This window comes from Halichoerus grypus, chromosome 4 (genome assembly GCF_964656455.1).
Source record: "Halichoerus grypus chromosome 4, mHalGry1.hap1.1, whole genome shotgun sequence".
Lineage (NCBI taxonomy): Eukaryota > Metazoa > Chordata > Mammalia > Carnivora > Phocidae > Halichoerus > Halichoerus grypus.
Window position 1 is genome coordinate 107,091,876 of NC_135715.1, and position 15,395 is coordinate 107,107,270.

General features: G+C 34.6%; 1 protein-coding gene across 2 annotated transcripts in view; it reads right to left on the reverse strand.

Moving 5' to 3' along the window:
* Positions 1-15,395, reverse strand: part of LRP1B (LDL receptor related protein 1B) — a 1,832,840-nt gene that overhangs the window by 693,575 nt on the left and 1,123,870 nt on the right. For both annotated transcript variants that reach the window (XR_013447098.1, XM_078070743.1), the window contains exons 16-17: positions 10,795-10,935; positions 6,122-6,247 (exon numbers count right to left, since the gene is read on the reverse strand). Coding sequence is in view for 1 of the 2 variants with exons in the window: in XM_078070743.1 (XP_077926869.1) it covers positions 6,122-6,247; positions 10,795-10,935 (267 nt within the window). In the remaining variant the exon portion in view is untranslated. The remainder of the gene's footprint in view (positions 1-6,121; positions 6,248-10,794; positions 10,936-15,395) is intronic.

Below are 15,395 nucleotides of genomic sequence, written 5' to 3' on the forward strand. Positions count from 1 at the left end.
TTAATGAATACTTAGAAGTATACTTGAGAAAAACAATGAAAACATTACTGGTTTGATTCGACATATTAGATTCAATGCACCATTTCTAACCTCAGTGTCTATAATTAGAAATTCCAGAAAATTATTACACTTCGTATTCTGCTTTACTTATGTAGCTAAGGGTTCTAAATCTAAAACATTTTATACAATATTTGGATTTTCCTTTTTTTTTTTTTTTACAAATAAAGCATTTATCTTACATTAATAGATTTTAAGTATCCCACAAATATGTATACTTCTGAAGTTTTCAATGTTTTAATTTCAAGTAGGATTAAATATTTGTTGTCTCATTTGGCTAACTCTATGGGTTTTCTGTGAAATTATTCTAATGTTTAGATTAAATCAACAAAGTTCCTAGGTAATTTTAATAAAACTATGTCTACTTGGAAAAATATGTATATATTTGTATTAGCCTAGAGAAGGATGAAGGTGTTGGCATTCAGTTTACTTGATGGGAAGGAAAAGGCATAGAGGTGTGAACAAGATTCGTATTTTTTTTTCTTGAAAGCCTTTGTTTTGTTTCACTGATTGCAGTAAATAATTTTTACTTTTTGAGATTTAAGAGAAATTTAATAAGAGTTTTCTCTTCAATATTTTCTCCCTTCCTCCTCCCAGCTCTCCTTCACTCTTTCCTTCCCCCCTTCTTCCTTCTTTATTTCCTTTCTTCCTCTCTCTCCCTTTCTCTTTTCTTTTCTTCTCTCCACTTATTCTTTCCTTCATCTCTCCTGTATTCCCTCATTCCCTATTTCACTCCTTCAGTCTTTCTTGTTTTCTTGTTTAAAGCAAAATATATCATCACCTATTTTCATTCCTATTAAATTTTAATTGACCCATAATAAGAATATATTAAATATCCCAATACAATATTCTTTTATCTGATTTTTTTTTATATCACAGAATTCCCTCCTTGCCATTCAGACTTAGTTCTAGCAAAGTTTTCCCAGATCGTTTTCCTTCATCAGGAGCACTATGGTGATTATAGAAGAGAATGAGAAAGAACTCCTAAGAACCTGTTACACATTGTGTAGTGTGGGAATTTGTGTGTCGCTTCACTAACTCAGAGCTTGAAGAACTGTTAGGACCCATTACTCCAAAGAATATTTACTGTCTTATTTTTGAAGGATCATATGACCTGAAAACATATGAATTCATTGTTCTAATCATGGAAAAACTACCTGCTTAGTCCACTGAGGAAATTTAAGTAATTTCAGATGGGAAAAAATGCTTCATTCCATAAATCTACACGTACTGTCTATAGGATATAATAAAATGGACTAAATCATCTCTTTCTAATCATTGGATTTATATCAGGAAGACACAATCTTTACTTTTTCAGTTCCTATCTCCATCAGATCTAAATTACTTTGGAGGTAAGATTAGCAGAGTAGCCCCAGAGGACTCTAATGTTGTAGCAAATGCTTCTCTAATGAAGAGGAAATTTATACTTCCTCAGTGAAATTGTTTATCTAGCAGTGAATCAAAAATCCACTGTCACAATGTGAATTTTTTTCTACCCATCACTAATTATGCTTCTCCTGCCGTCATGTAGCAGTGAGAAATCCCACAACACACGGGAACAATAAGGAGGAAGAGGCAAAGAGATCTTCACACATTATTCCTAAACTTCACCTTTGCCGTATTTTAATCAAAGCCTTCTATTTAAACAAAACCTATGTCATATCAACACATACTTTTCAATTTATCTTATAAAGAAGTCTGATTTTTTTTAATATAGCAGGTTTTCTTCATGCAAATATATCTGCCTTGTTTGAATTTGGTCAAAATTTGTGGAGAATGTAAGAAGAATAAATATTATATAATCTAATTAGAGCTCAGTGCTATGGAAAAAATCTGGCCTGAAATTAGCTACGCTTGAATCCAAGGATCATCACTGGCAATTATGAGGAAAAAGAACTTCAAATCTAACTACTTCTCATCTTTGGCCTCTGGGTCTCTCTCATAAGTAGAGAAACATATTTTCTTTTTGTGAGGGAGAACAACTACCAAGCCCCCGACTGTCAGCTTTCTTCTGCCTGCTGTACATATGCTCTTTCCTCTTCCAGGCGAATCCTCCAACCCCCTATCATCCTCTATGGACTTCACCTCACCCTCACTAACTATGCTAATCAATCATTCTCCCCCACCCTGCCCTCCCAGTAAAATCTTCCTATCACCTAGAAAAGTATAGAAAATAATAACATTAACACCTGTCTACCATCATATAGCTCTATCAAATCTTCTTTTCTTTTTTTAAATTTTACTTATTTATTTGTCAGAGAGAGAGAGAGAGAGAACACAAGCAGGCGGAGTGGTAGGCAGAGGAAGAAGCAGACTCCCTGCTGAGCAAGGAGCCCGATGTGGGACTCGATGCAAGGCTCGATATGGGGCTCAGTGAGGGGCTCGATCCCAGCCGGATCATGACCTGAGGCAAAGGCAGATGCTTAACTGACTGAGCCACCCCGGCATCCCAAATCTTATTTTTTTCTATAGTTACTACAGACTGTTTTTGTTTTACTTCAGAAAAATGTGTTATAGGTACACTTAAAATCTCCTATGTAATTTTTTTCGGTCCTATTTCCATCTTTTTAGATGTAACTACTATCCTTAATTGATTTTATTTTTTTTAATTTCCAGACATATTTTTATCCTATTCTTACACATTTATAAATCAATAAGTATATATAGAATTGTTTTGTATTTTTATATTTCATATAAATGGCACTAAATGATTTATAATCTGCAACTGTTGGTTAAATATTGTTTTTGAAATTAATTTCTGTTGGTATTTGAGATCTAGTTTATTCATTTTAAGGATGAATAGCATTCTATTATGTGAATATAACACTATATAGTGTTATATATATGAATATATATATTTATATGGTGTTATATATAGTTCTTTTATATAGCATATATGTGTATATATATATATATATATATATATGTGTGTGTGTGTATATATATATATATATATATATATATATATATATATATTTCCTGTTCGTGGGCATTTGAGTTGTTTCTAATTTCTCACTATTACCAGCATTAGGACAATGAATTTCTTAGTTGCATCTCTTTGAGCATAGGTATGCAAGCATAAATCTAGAAATGGAATTACAGACTTGAAGGTATGCACATCTCCACTTTATTGGATTTGGCCAAATGCTTTCCAATGTAGAAAAAAATGCTTTCCAATGTAGAAAAACAATCTATACACCTACAAAAAGTGTATGTTGGTTCCTTTTATTCCACAATCTTGTCAAAGGTTAATTCTTTCAGATTATTTATTTTTCCTGATTGAATGACTTGAGCTGTTACTCAGGTTTCTTTATTTCCTTCCTTCCTTCCTTCCTTCCTTCCTTCCTTCCTTCTTTCTTTCCTTCCTTCCTTCCTCCCTTCTTTTCTTTCTTTCTTTCTTTCTTTCTTTCTTTCTTTCTTTCTTTCCTTCTTTCTTTCGCTTAGCTTGGATATCACCTCCCTCAGGAAGCCTTCCCAGATACACAAAGACTAAATTAGTTGTTCTTGTGCATCCATTTGTAGTTCAACCTAACACTTTGAATATTGCATTAGAATGACCTGTTTACATGTTTTTTCTCCCCATCTTCACTCAGCTTTCTAAGGAAAGATATAGTGTATTTTTCCTCATTTTATATCCAATGTTGTGATAAGTTTTTATTGAATTAGTAGATTCATGAAGGAGAAATCCCAAAGGAACAAAATAGGAAATTGGCATCTTGTAGGAAAGGATTCTCTTTTAGATATAAAGTAGTTATAATGCTAAAAGCTACAGGGCAGTGGATTCAGTTACAAAATAACACCCCCCCCCCATTTGGGAAATCCTTTGTCTATGATACCTATCCATGTATATGCCTATATATATAGAAACGACCCAGACAGAGAAATTATCTAATGTATTTCTTTTTCATAATGATGAACTATGTGACCTATTTATTTATTTTGGTCAAACAAAATGGAAATATACTGCAACACAACATACTTAATTTTCAAAGCGAAAAGGCATATTTGTGGTTTTCTTTTTGTTCTTTTTATTCTTAATTTTTGTTCTTCCTTATTTCTTAAGGCATACTGTGACCATAGCATCTGTTATACTGACAAGAAGACCTGGTACTGACTGGCGGATGTCAGCTGCCATCACTGAAAGCAGCACTTGAGGTACAAGCAAGTTGTATCCCATTTCCTAGTGGACTACAGGCCTGGGGTGGCTGAGAAATCTTACTAATTAGGATTGATTAGGACTGATTGTTTTATTTGCTCTTATACATAGCATTTCCACTTTTACTACTATCAGTAGCTAGTCAATCCCAAATGTTCCCTTAAAAATCATGTAGAAACAGGAAGATTTTAATAGTCTAACAGAAATGAAAAAAGACATGGTATTATGAATTGAGTCAGCAATGCCTTTTATTTTAAGGTGAAAACAGACCTATCTGTTTAGGAAGTAATGGAACATAGTCTCAGAACTAAACCTTAAGCTTTAAAAAAATAATAATTGCACCAGCTTAGAAAGAAGCTTCATTGTAAATTATAGTCCTAATTGTAAGAACAATCTAAGCAAAGTTAAATCGACCGTACCTAAAATTCTAGCTAAAACTCAGGATAATATAGCTTGATAACAAGAGCAATGGGATTAGAGAATAACTCATACATTGAGTTTCCCAGTTCTTACCAATGATGTGAGTTAAGGCAAGTCCTTTCTTCCATGCTTCAGCTATGAAATGAATAGACTTAAAGGGAGAGACTAGGACCAGAGAGTCTCTAGAGGTTCCTTTTTATTTGATAGTCCTTTATAAAACAACCTTACATGATGTACAAAATATCTTGAAAATAGTCAGCTACTCTAAAATATTGGACTATATTTAGTCAAGGGACAAGAGAATAACTAGCTTATGGATCCTTAGCAAATATGTCACTATGGAAAAAAAAACTGAATATGAGATGCAGATTAGGATATGGAGTGGCAACTGTTTTGTTCTTTCATTGTTGTTTAGTACATGAAAAAAAGCTGTTAGGAAATATCTTCTAGTCAATTCATACTCTTGGAGAGCAGAAAGAAATATACAGGGAAATTACAGTGCACTGAGGGACAAGCCTTTCCAAGAGAAAACCAGTGACACAACCAAGCATACAAACCAGGCTCCTTAACCTCTGGGTCTTTGCTCTATATGCTGTTGCTACAGTTTTCACTAATAGGTTATAATAATTTTTCTTTAGTGAGGTTTATTTTGGCAAATAGAGAAGGGGAGGGGTTGATAAATTTTGACATTGCTGTATGTAATGACTACCAAAAACAACCACAATTTTTACCAAGATATCAATAAAAGTCATCAAATACACTCCTTTTTCTTCATCATTTAAAGAATAGGTCTAGGCTGCTGCTAGTCAATATCATTTTTCAACACTTACCTGACTAGTCATGACCTTTCCGTCATCTGTTATAACCTGTACCACAAGCTGTGTATTCCCATTCAAAGAGAATCTGACTAGGGATTCACAGATGTATTACAATGGGATAAATTACATGGAAATATAAATAGGCTTCATGATCTCAGGACTTCATGAAAAAGGAAAAAAAACAAAAAAACCTACCCCACATAAATAATGTGCCAGAAACAGAAAGCTATTCACAGAGGTATTCTACAGCACACTAAATAAAATACACAGATTATTTTTTCAAGGTAAAAAACAAGCACACACACACACAAACAAAAATAGTTTTTCTTGTGAGATGGCCTCCATCACAGCATGCTAATAATAAACCTCACCCTCCACTGCCAATTAAGATTTAGCAGGGACAAGTCTTATCCAAGCAGTGTACTGACGGTCAACCCATATGGATAGATAAAGTGCCAAATTACTTTGGAAAGCAGAGTCATGCCCATGGATTAAGTAAAAGATAATTTGTATTCTAGTTTTTGTGGCATCAAACTCTGAACTCATTTACTACTGTAATAATCAGATCATCAGCCTTAGGAAGGTTCAGCTTAGTTCAAAGCACTGACCTGCATTTTTATGGAGACTAACTTTGGAAGGGATTTATGTATATATTCAAGCAAACCTTTACCTGCACAAGTTTGATTGGATTCATCTTCATTGCTTCCACAATCATTAGCTCCATCACAGAGCCATCTCTTGGGGATACAGCGATTATTCTTGCATTTAAACTGATCATCAGGACAGTTATGATTGACTGGGGAAGGGTGGGAGGGTGGAGGGAGAGGAGAAGCAAGTTTAATAATTTAAAATTGGATACAATTATGATTATTTTAAGTTATAGTTACAGACAACTTGCAGTAATTATAATATTATAGTACAATAAATGCCACAGCTTCTTTCATTCATTGTTGCATATTTTATAGCAAATATTAATATTTGAGACTCTGTTAAAATGTAATACTTTTATAGAAGACACCAAGTAATGAAATCTCACATAAAAGGAAATATATTCATTTGTTCATGTCTTCACTAAAATCAACTGTATCACTAAGCTTGTTTTCCCATCCCTTATCTCAAGTAACTCAATTTCAGAATTTTTACCAAAAACATTTAAAGTAACCTCAAATTTTAACATGAAACATAACAAGTAAGTATCAAATAATTCAATCATATATCAAAAATACATTTTCTTAAGCCACACATCTGTTCAGTACTTTCTGAAATATTAAACAAGCCTAATTTTGTTATGCTTTGCCCAGTGTTTCTTGAGACTGGTAGGAAAAAAATGCAATACTTGTGACTTGGAGTTGATGCTAAATATGATATCCTGCATAATTTTAATAACGAAAATGACCATCCTGAGTTTTCCATCCCTACTACAAACAAACAAACATGCAAGCACAAAATATACTGAGGACAAGACCAATCCTCATATGGGGAACTATGCACAGCTAAGGATTAAACCTCCAATATATAAGCACAGCAGGAGGCCATCTTAAAGTTAACCTTCTGTGATTATTTTTCCTGCATCCTGGAGGCTAAATTCCTAACTGAATTGGCATGCTCTTCAGTATTTGTTTCACTACTTAGCGCTCTTTTTGAAGTAATTTTCCTTGTGCCCAGTAGTTGTACTTCTGTATGATAAAAATAAATTTTGATATTAGGTTTTTTTTTAAAGATTTTATTTATTTATTTGACAGAGAGAGACACAGCGAGAGAGGGAACACAGCAGGGGGAGTGGGAGAGGGAGAAGCAGGCTCCCTGCAGAGCAGGGAGCCTGATGCGGGACTCGATCCCAGCACCCTGGGATCATGACCTGAGCCGAAGGCAGTCGCTTAACTGACTGAGCCACCCAGGCGCCCCTTGATATTAGTTTAACTTAGAATTTGAAAAAATAGCCATTTTATCATGCTGTTGCATAGCAAATGTATGCCTTTCCAGCCAGTTTCTACAAAACACTATTTCTTTAAAGTAGCTTAGGTGAGAGGTGGTTTTATCACTTTTTAAGAAAGTTTTTATTCATGTACAGTAAAAAAAAAAAAAAATAGGGGGAAAAGCCTTATGTTTCCTGGCATTTGAGCATGATTAACATTTTCTACTCACTTCAGGTAGTTTAGCAAGAATAGTTGCTCATGAGAATAAAATTCATCCAGTATATTAGAGGGTCAAAATTTTAAAGTGCCAAGATTATGCAAAAATACTTCAGTAAAGCTTGATCAAGGACTTTTGCAATTTTCATCAATGATGTAAATCAGAGTTCAAAAAGGAGGCATAAATACAACCCATAGTCTTGTGATTCGGAATTGAGAAGCTAAAGGATAGAAAACAGAATGATAACAGAATTCAAGGGCAAAGCTTATGGGCATTTAATATATAAATAATCTTCTGAAATGAATGACATAGTGCTGGCATATTAACCATGGGACCTCAGGATTATGACACTGCTCAGAATCACTGCAAGTTTAGAAAAGATTCCATATTGCTGGAAGGTGGCCAGGGATGTTTAGTTTTCCATTGCCCCTTTTGTTTAGTCATCGATTCTCCACATGCTGGGTGCTTTGTTAGACTCTGAGACTACAAAGACACTACAACATAATGTGTCTGCTCGTAAAGATATCCATCTCTTAGATGCACCAGATAAATAAGCATACAATTGCAATATTGTTTGGTCACTACCATGATAAAGAAATATATATGAGATGTTTCACTCCAACTGGGCTGTATAGAGGAGATTTTTCAATGTTCACAAAAGACTTCCCTATAAAGGTCATGGTAAACCATGGGGATTACCGTAAGCTGTAGTGTTATAGAGGCAAGAAACAGAGGGCATTTTTTAGAGATCTACTTATAGTCCAACTTGATATATCAGAACAAAGAAGGTAAGTGTATACATGATAGGCATGTAAGGCTAAAAATGCAAACATGAGTCCTAAAATGCTTATATGTGAATCAATGGATTTTAGAATTTATCTTGTTGGTTATGGATTTACTGAAATAACAAGATTTGGTTTCATTCTATGGATACCACTCTGGAAGCAGTTTGGAAAGTGGGCTTTAGTTAAGGGAGCAATAGTGGTAGGAATAATAGCTAGGCACTTGCTGAGTTTATCTAGGATAGGAGACTAATTTAGCCAGGGAAGTCTGAGAGGAGGTAAAGATGAAAAATTAATTATATAGAATTGAATATGGACTATAAATGAAATAGAAGACTGCAGGAAAAGTCCATAGTATTGGCTTGGGTAATGGTATGGGAAGTGATGAAAATAATCAAGAAAAAAATCCTGACTAGGAATTTTAACACTGCAATTAACAGTATGCAATGCCCCATATGCTCATAGAGGAAATGAGTTTCTTTGTGAATTCATGAAAAGAACAATCACACAGGGAGTAGCATGGACCTAAAGCAACACTACATGAATATTGTGATAAAACACTTGTCCTCTGCACAGGCGCTCTGTGACTACGCAGGAAGCTGATATGCAGGGAGCATTCACTAAAACCATGAATAGCCATTGTGAGTCAGAGGGAAGGAGGCAATTAATTTAATCAATAAATAATACATCATTTGTGTAAAAAAGTTAAGAAAAACACCCTTTATTCTTAGATGAAATTTCTCCCACTCTGAAATTTTTGTCTAATTGCATCAATTTAGTATTTAATATGTTGTTTATGGATTAATACTTTATAGTATAAATATTAATAGGGTTGAAAACATGGAGCACGTAATGTTGAAGTCAGAGTCCATGCTTGAAAATTAAGGGAAAGTAGTGTTATCTTCATATATTAATTACAACTTATGTATTATGTATTTATACACAACTGGAAAATGTATTTTAAAAGCTCATATTCTTGGAGTTTTATCCAAAAATATAGATAATTGCATTATATAAATGTCTAGACTAATTCTGTCCATTCTTTAAAAAAAAGAAGATTTTATTCATTTATTTGAGAGAGAGCACAAGCGGGGGACAGGGAGGGGAGTAGGGGGAGAGGGAGAAGCAGACTCCCTGCTGAGCAGGGAGCCAGATGATGCGGGGCTCCATCCTGGGACTCCCGGATCATGGATCATGACCTGAGCTGAAGGCAGACGTTTAACAGACTGAGCCACCCAGGTGCCCCAATTCTGCCCATGCTTAACAAAAGATCTTTAAAACTTTATTTTTATAATCTTGGGTAAAAAAAAAAAAGAAAAGAAAGACAAGAAAATGGAGGACTGTCAATTAACTCAATTAGTTCATCCATTTTAACTTGGAAAATATCATCAATTGAAAAAAAAAATAATTTTCTTTTTAAAATAATTTACCTAGGTCAGATTAAAAGATTATGGATACATATATCCATCACACACCTCTCTCCATATAAAAAATATTTTATAGATCTCCAAACTGTTTCATTTTGACTCTAATCAAATATATTCTCAAAACATTATTTAATGTGTTTCTCAAAGTGTCTTCCTTCCACATATGTGGGACAATTCCTTATCCCAACCAGAAACATGAAACTATTCCTATTGTGGGAAATGATAAACAGCTAAATAGAAGCCAAAGGGGAGATAATCAAACCTTGAATTTCTATCCGAGTGCCCCATAGGTGTCTCCTACCATGTACGGAGCCAGTGAAGTTAGTAATAACATGTTCCAAACCCATGTTTGCTTCCTTGGATCTTCTTCAAGGCTCTGTTGCCAAGGAGCAATAGAGTGGATCGTGACCTTCTGTACGAGCAATTCTGACTTGAGGGAGTTTGAATTGATTTTCCACATCTTTAAATTCAGAGATCCAAAAGGGTCTCCTATAGCAACCTTCTGACAATGGTGCGGTGGTACTGATAGCACAGAAGAGGGAAGAAGGAACTTCTGGAGCAACCAAAATGATAATATTAAAGATGGAAAAGCACAAGAAAAGCAGCGCTTTAAAACCATGCAAGGGAACTGTCTAAAGTCTACTCTATATAAACGGATGACTGAGGGGGGAAAAAAAAAACCTAAGTTCAATTTTTATCAGATATTTTTTAGATTTCACAAACTGCTTTGATAGTTCACACGCTACAAGACTCAAGGAAGGCACCTGGGTAGCTCAGTCAGTTGAGCATCTGCCTTTGGCTCAAGTCATGATCTCAGGGACCTGAGATGGAGTCCCGCGTGGGGCTCCCCGCTCAGCAGGGACCTGCTTGTCCCTCTCCCTCTGCCCGTCCCCCCTGCTCATGCATGCACTCTCTCTCTCTCAAATAAATAAATAAATAAGATCTTTAAAAAACAAATAAAAGACTCAGGGAACTGTAATATTACTTGAAGGAGAACGTACAGCAATTTACTGAATCTTCATCACTTCCGTCTAGACAGTCATCATCACCATCACATTTCCAGCGAGCTTGGATACAGTGTCTGTTTTTACAGCGGAATTCTCCAGCTTTGCATATGTGAGGCAATATTTCTCCAGGATTAACTACGGTTAAAAAAAAAAAGACATATGAACAATACTAGCTATATTCAGTTCATTAAAACGTCAGCTTTGTTTTAATAACAAAAATACTGATTCATTTCATTTTGAAGAAAATATGAAAATATCTTAACATTGCAGTGACAACCACCCCTGGAAAGGAGAAAAAAATTAAGTTTTTCTGACAATAATTATTCTACTAAGAATTTTAAAGATTTATTTTAAACAACTGTCACCAAAATAATAATACCAACAATAATAACATAATACCACCTCATATTCATGTTAAGTGTGTAGTTTTACTTTTTAAAGGGCTTTTATTCATAATCTCAATTATCATCATGACCCATTATAGAGTAGGCACGGCAAAAAATTTTACTACCTCCATTTTACAGACAAGTACACTCCAAATTAATCAAAGTGAAAAAATAAGGCAAGAACACAGCCATGATGGTTATTTTAACTTTGCTGGTCTGCAAGTGGGAGAAAAATTCAGCTCTGGTTAGGTATTCATGGAAGTATTAAGTTAATAAAAAATGATCTCATTATACATCCAGATTCTATGCAGTGTTTTCTCTATATACCCCATATTCTCTAATCAAATGTTAGGAATTCAGTTGATTGGGATTTATTCACAAATTGAAAGTGCTATTATTATGATGATGATTTTTGCTTTCTTTGAGTGGATTTCATAGGAGTCTACAAAGAGACAGGAATATGGGGCAATGGTTAAAAGAAATTTGTGTTTCATGGACTGAAAAATATGTTGAATTATCAAAAGCTGGTTTATTGCTAAGAGAAACAAAAGCCACTCTTTCTATTCCAGTCCTGATGGCTTTGACCTTCATTTTGGATAACTCATTTGGATTGATGAACTGTCACAAAACCTATATACACGCCAATAATTAGGGATGTTGAGAAAACATATTAGGCATTTCTAGAACGCTTTGTGTTAGCACTCCTTTAATACTTGTATTTCCCCTGCTCCAAAGAATGGAAGAGGGAATGTGACTCTTGAACCATAACTGTGGAGAATCTGCTTCAGAGAGTTATGCAGTGAGGCTCAAGGCATGGGGGTTCCTGTGTCTGGAAAAGAAAAACTGCCCATTAAATCTAGACTCTTAAGGCTTTAAGGGTAAATGAAATATTCAATTTGAACAAAGGTAAGCCTGTGTCTCTTCTATCCCCTCTCAGACAAGCAGACACTGTATGTAGGGACTGATAGTAATTTTGTCTCCCTTTTTAACTCTAATCCTTTTCAATAACAAAATGCTGAAGCAGCAATTTCTCTAATGATATCATTTCTGTAAGGTCACTTGAAAGTAAAAATAATAATAATAATAATAAAAATTGTAAATTGTTATCTATATAGAACAAGTCCCAAATAGGAAATGACAACAATATAAAAACAAAAAGGGGAGATCACTGGGTCTCCTATTCAACCTGAGGATGTCTTTTTATAGCAGCAACTGGGAGGAGAATAGTAACCAAAGCAAAGTGGAAGTACATTGGGATATGTCTAGGTCTTTCTAGGATATAGCTTTCCTCTCAAAATCTCTAGAATTGATCATTGATGACATGCAAACTTTCCTTACTTTGACTCTCAAGTGTGCTCAATTGGACCCTAAGATTTTTGAGGGTGGTATAATTTCTTCCTTGAATCCATATAAGCCCAGCTTAAAACTAGGCATTTAATGAAGAGTATTTTGATTAATTTCTTTCTATAATGATTACGCCTAATGGTCAACAATCTTTCAGTTAAAAAAAAAAAAATCCAGTCAGACAAGAAACCTGATTTGAGATGTAATCTGCTTCCTCCGAACTTAAGTTCAGCTTTAAGATTTTCTTTAGTCTCTCTATAGTTGACTTCAAAGAAATGCTACATAAATTCAGTTGTTTTATAGCTTGGGGATTGAAAAACTCAAGAAACCATCTTTTTTTTTTTTTCCTTCTGATAATAGTCCCACCAATTTAAAAAGCTTGGCTTTCACATGGTCATTTGATCAAATAAACCCAACTGACAGTTTTAAGAAATGATCAAGGATATCCATATACAAGAGTGAAATTATAGCTGCTTTTGACAATTACATCTATATTAAAGAAGAGCAAGATGTCTACGGAAAGAAAAACTACCCCCTACAAAATTAATATTTTAAACTAAATATTCTTTAACATAACCAATTTGGAGATAAGATCTTTAAGTCTGCTTAGAGTCTAAATGTTTTTCAAGTGACATTTAGATCATTATGGAAAGAATGCAAATAGGCAAAATTTCCAAACTTGTTTTAAACATAGTTTCAAATATGTGTGGATTGTTGGTTATTTTAATTTTTTTATTTAACAAAATTTTTTCTTTTTTTTTATTATTATGTTATGTTAATCACCATACATTACATCATTAGTTTTTGATGTAGTGTTCCACATTTCATTGTTTGCGTGTAACACCCAGTGCTCCATGCAGAACGTGCCCTCTTTAATACCATCACCAGACTAGCCCATCCCCCCACTCCCCTCCCCTCTAGAGCCCTCAGTTTGTTTCTCAGAGTCCATAGTCTCTCATGGTTCATCTCCCCCTCCGATTTGTTGGTTATTTTTAAATGATATTTGCTAATAAACAGGTGGCGATTTTCAAAAATACATGATGACAATGTCCAAAGTTTCATTTTCATTTTTCATAACAGGACAATTGTTTGAAAACCAATAGAGCCAACTTCTTGAGATAATTTCACTTTTTATATTTATTGCTGATACTGGTCTATATCAATGTTATTAGTATAATACCATTATAATTTGTAACAGCAGTTAGACATTGGTTGTAACTGTAAGAGCAGATATAATGAAACATATACGAATATCTTTGACATTTTAAAATGTGTCTGCAAGTCTTCTAGGCCCTATAATTTGTTGGGCAAGAGGCATTTCTCCACGGCATTTCCATGTGTCTTGTGTCAGCTTTTATTCTGGACATTTTTTCAAGGATGCTTATATAGCTAACAGCCTTGGAAGACAGATAACGCCATCTTCTAGAGCAGAGAGCAGGTTTTTTTCTTGGCCAAAATAGTAAAGATAATGTCTCCCTTCAGGCAAATGTTGGGCTGATTTTCTGGCAGACTCAAGCTTGGGTTCTTTAGTGTGAATACAAATTCACTGTGTGTGCAGCATTCACCTAGACCTGCTTATGCACTGCCCCCATATGTTTTGGGGCTGGGTGGGGTGAAGAGAACGGATATGAACATGAAACTCATGCTGCCTGCTGTGACATGAGTAATAAAATCTTCTGTGTCTGATCCAGGAAATGTGTGTCTTCTGTCAGAATCTATGAATCTTTGACAAGTTAACATGTTAGCTTGCCTAGGGTAGAATCTCAGACCCTTCAGAATTTTTGACATAATAGTAAATATTAAAAAAAAAAAAAAAGATACTGGGTTCTGATTTCCAAAGTCTTTCAAGGCATATGACATCATTGGTTTTTTCTAGTCCTAACCCAAGCCTTCCAGATGTAACCAGTAGTATGTCACACAGAAACCATGCTATCATAACGCTATTAGGTATGTGCAAGATCTGTAATGAGAGAAGACAGATGATTTTTGAGCTAGCAATGTCCATTATCAAGAAAATGTTTAATATGATAAGTGATAATCTGGATAAGATGGTAGCTTTGACATTCAAAAAGCATGGTCTTTTTCCAAGCATTGACCTAACTCTGTGGAATTGGGCAGCAACGTCATTTATCGTCACACCCCAGCTTATGGCCAGCCAATCTACCTACTTTTGTGAGAATCAATGAGATGATGAAGCCAATATATTCGGTATCACATAAGAGAGCTAATAGCACCTAGAAAAAATAAGATTAGTATTCTGTATACCTTGCACAAACCTCTATAAAGGAATCATTTTATAAATAATTTTTATACATCTAATGTTTCCACTTGGAATTCTTGAATGTAGGAAGGACAACGTTACATACAGAACAGAATAATACCTAGAATAGAACCAGTCAAAGAGTAGACATTAAAAAAATACTTGCTGCCTAACTTACTGGAATTAGTAGAGACATAATTGTACATTACAGCCATTTATTATAATGATAAATTCTTTCTCTGGAGACTATATAAATACTTCAGGAAAACAATATCACTTCAAGTGGCTCAAAAGCTAATAGTCTTCTACCAGCACCCAAGATCACGGGTGAAGTTAGTTTAATTGAAGGGGAAAAGATCCATATATAGATAAACAGAAAGAGTAATAAAGTCCCCCCCAATGCCAAAAAAAGTGAACATATAGGAAAAGCTCCATGTATGTGACTTTGTTCCAATGTTTAATGTGACTGAACCTATACAGCACTTGGGTGTTGGGCAGACACATAGATTGCTTTCAATATATTAACAAGTGCTAGAATTGCAAGCTTTGCTTTTAGAGTTGTGCTTTGCACCGTGAATTTGAAAACTGATGCAAAACCCATAATT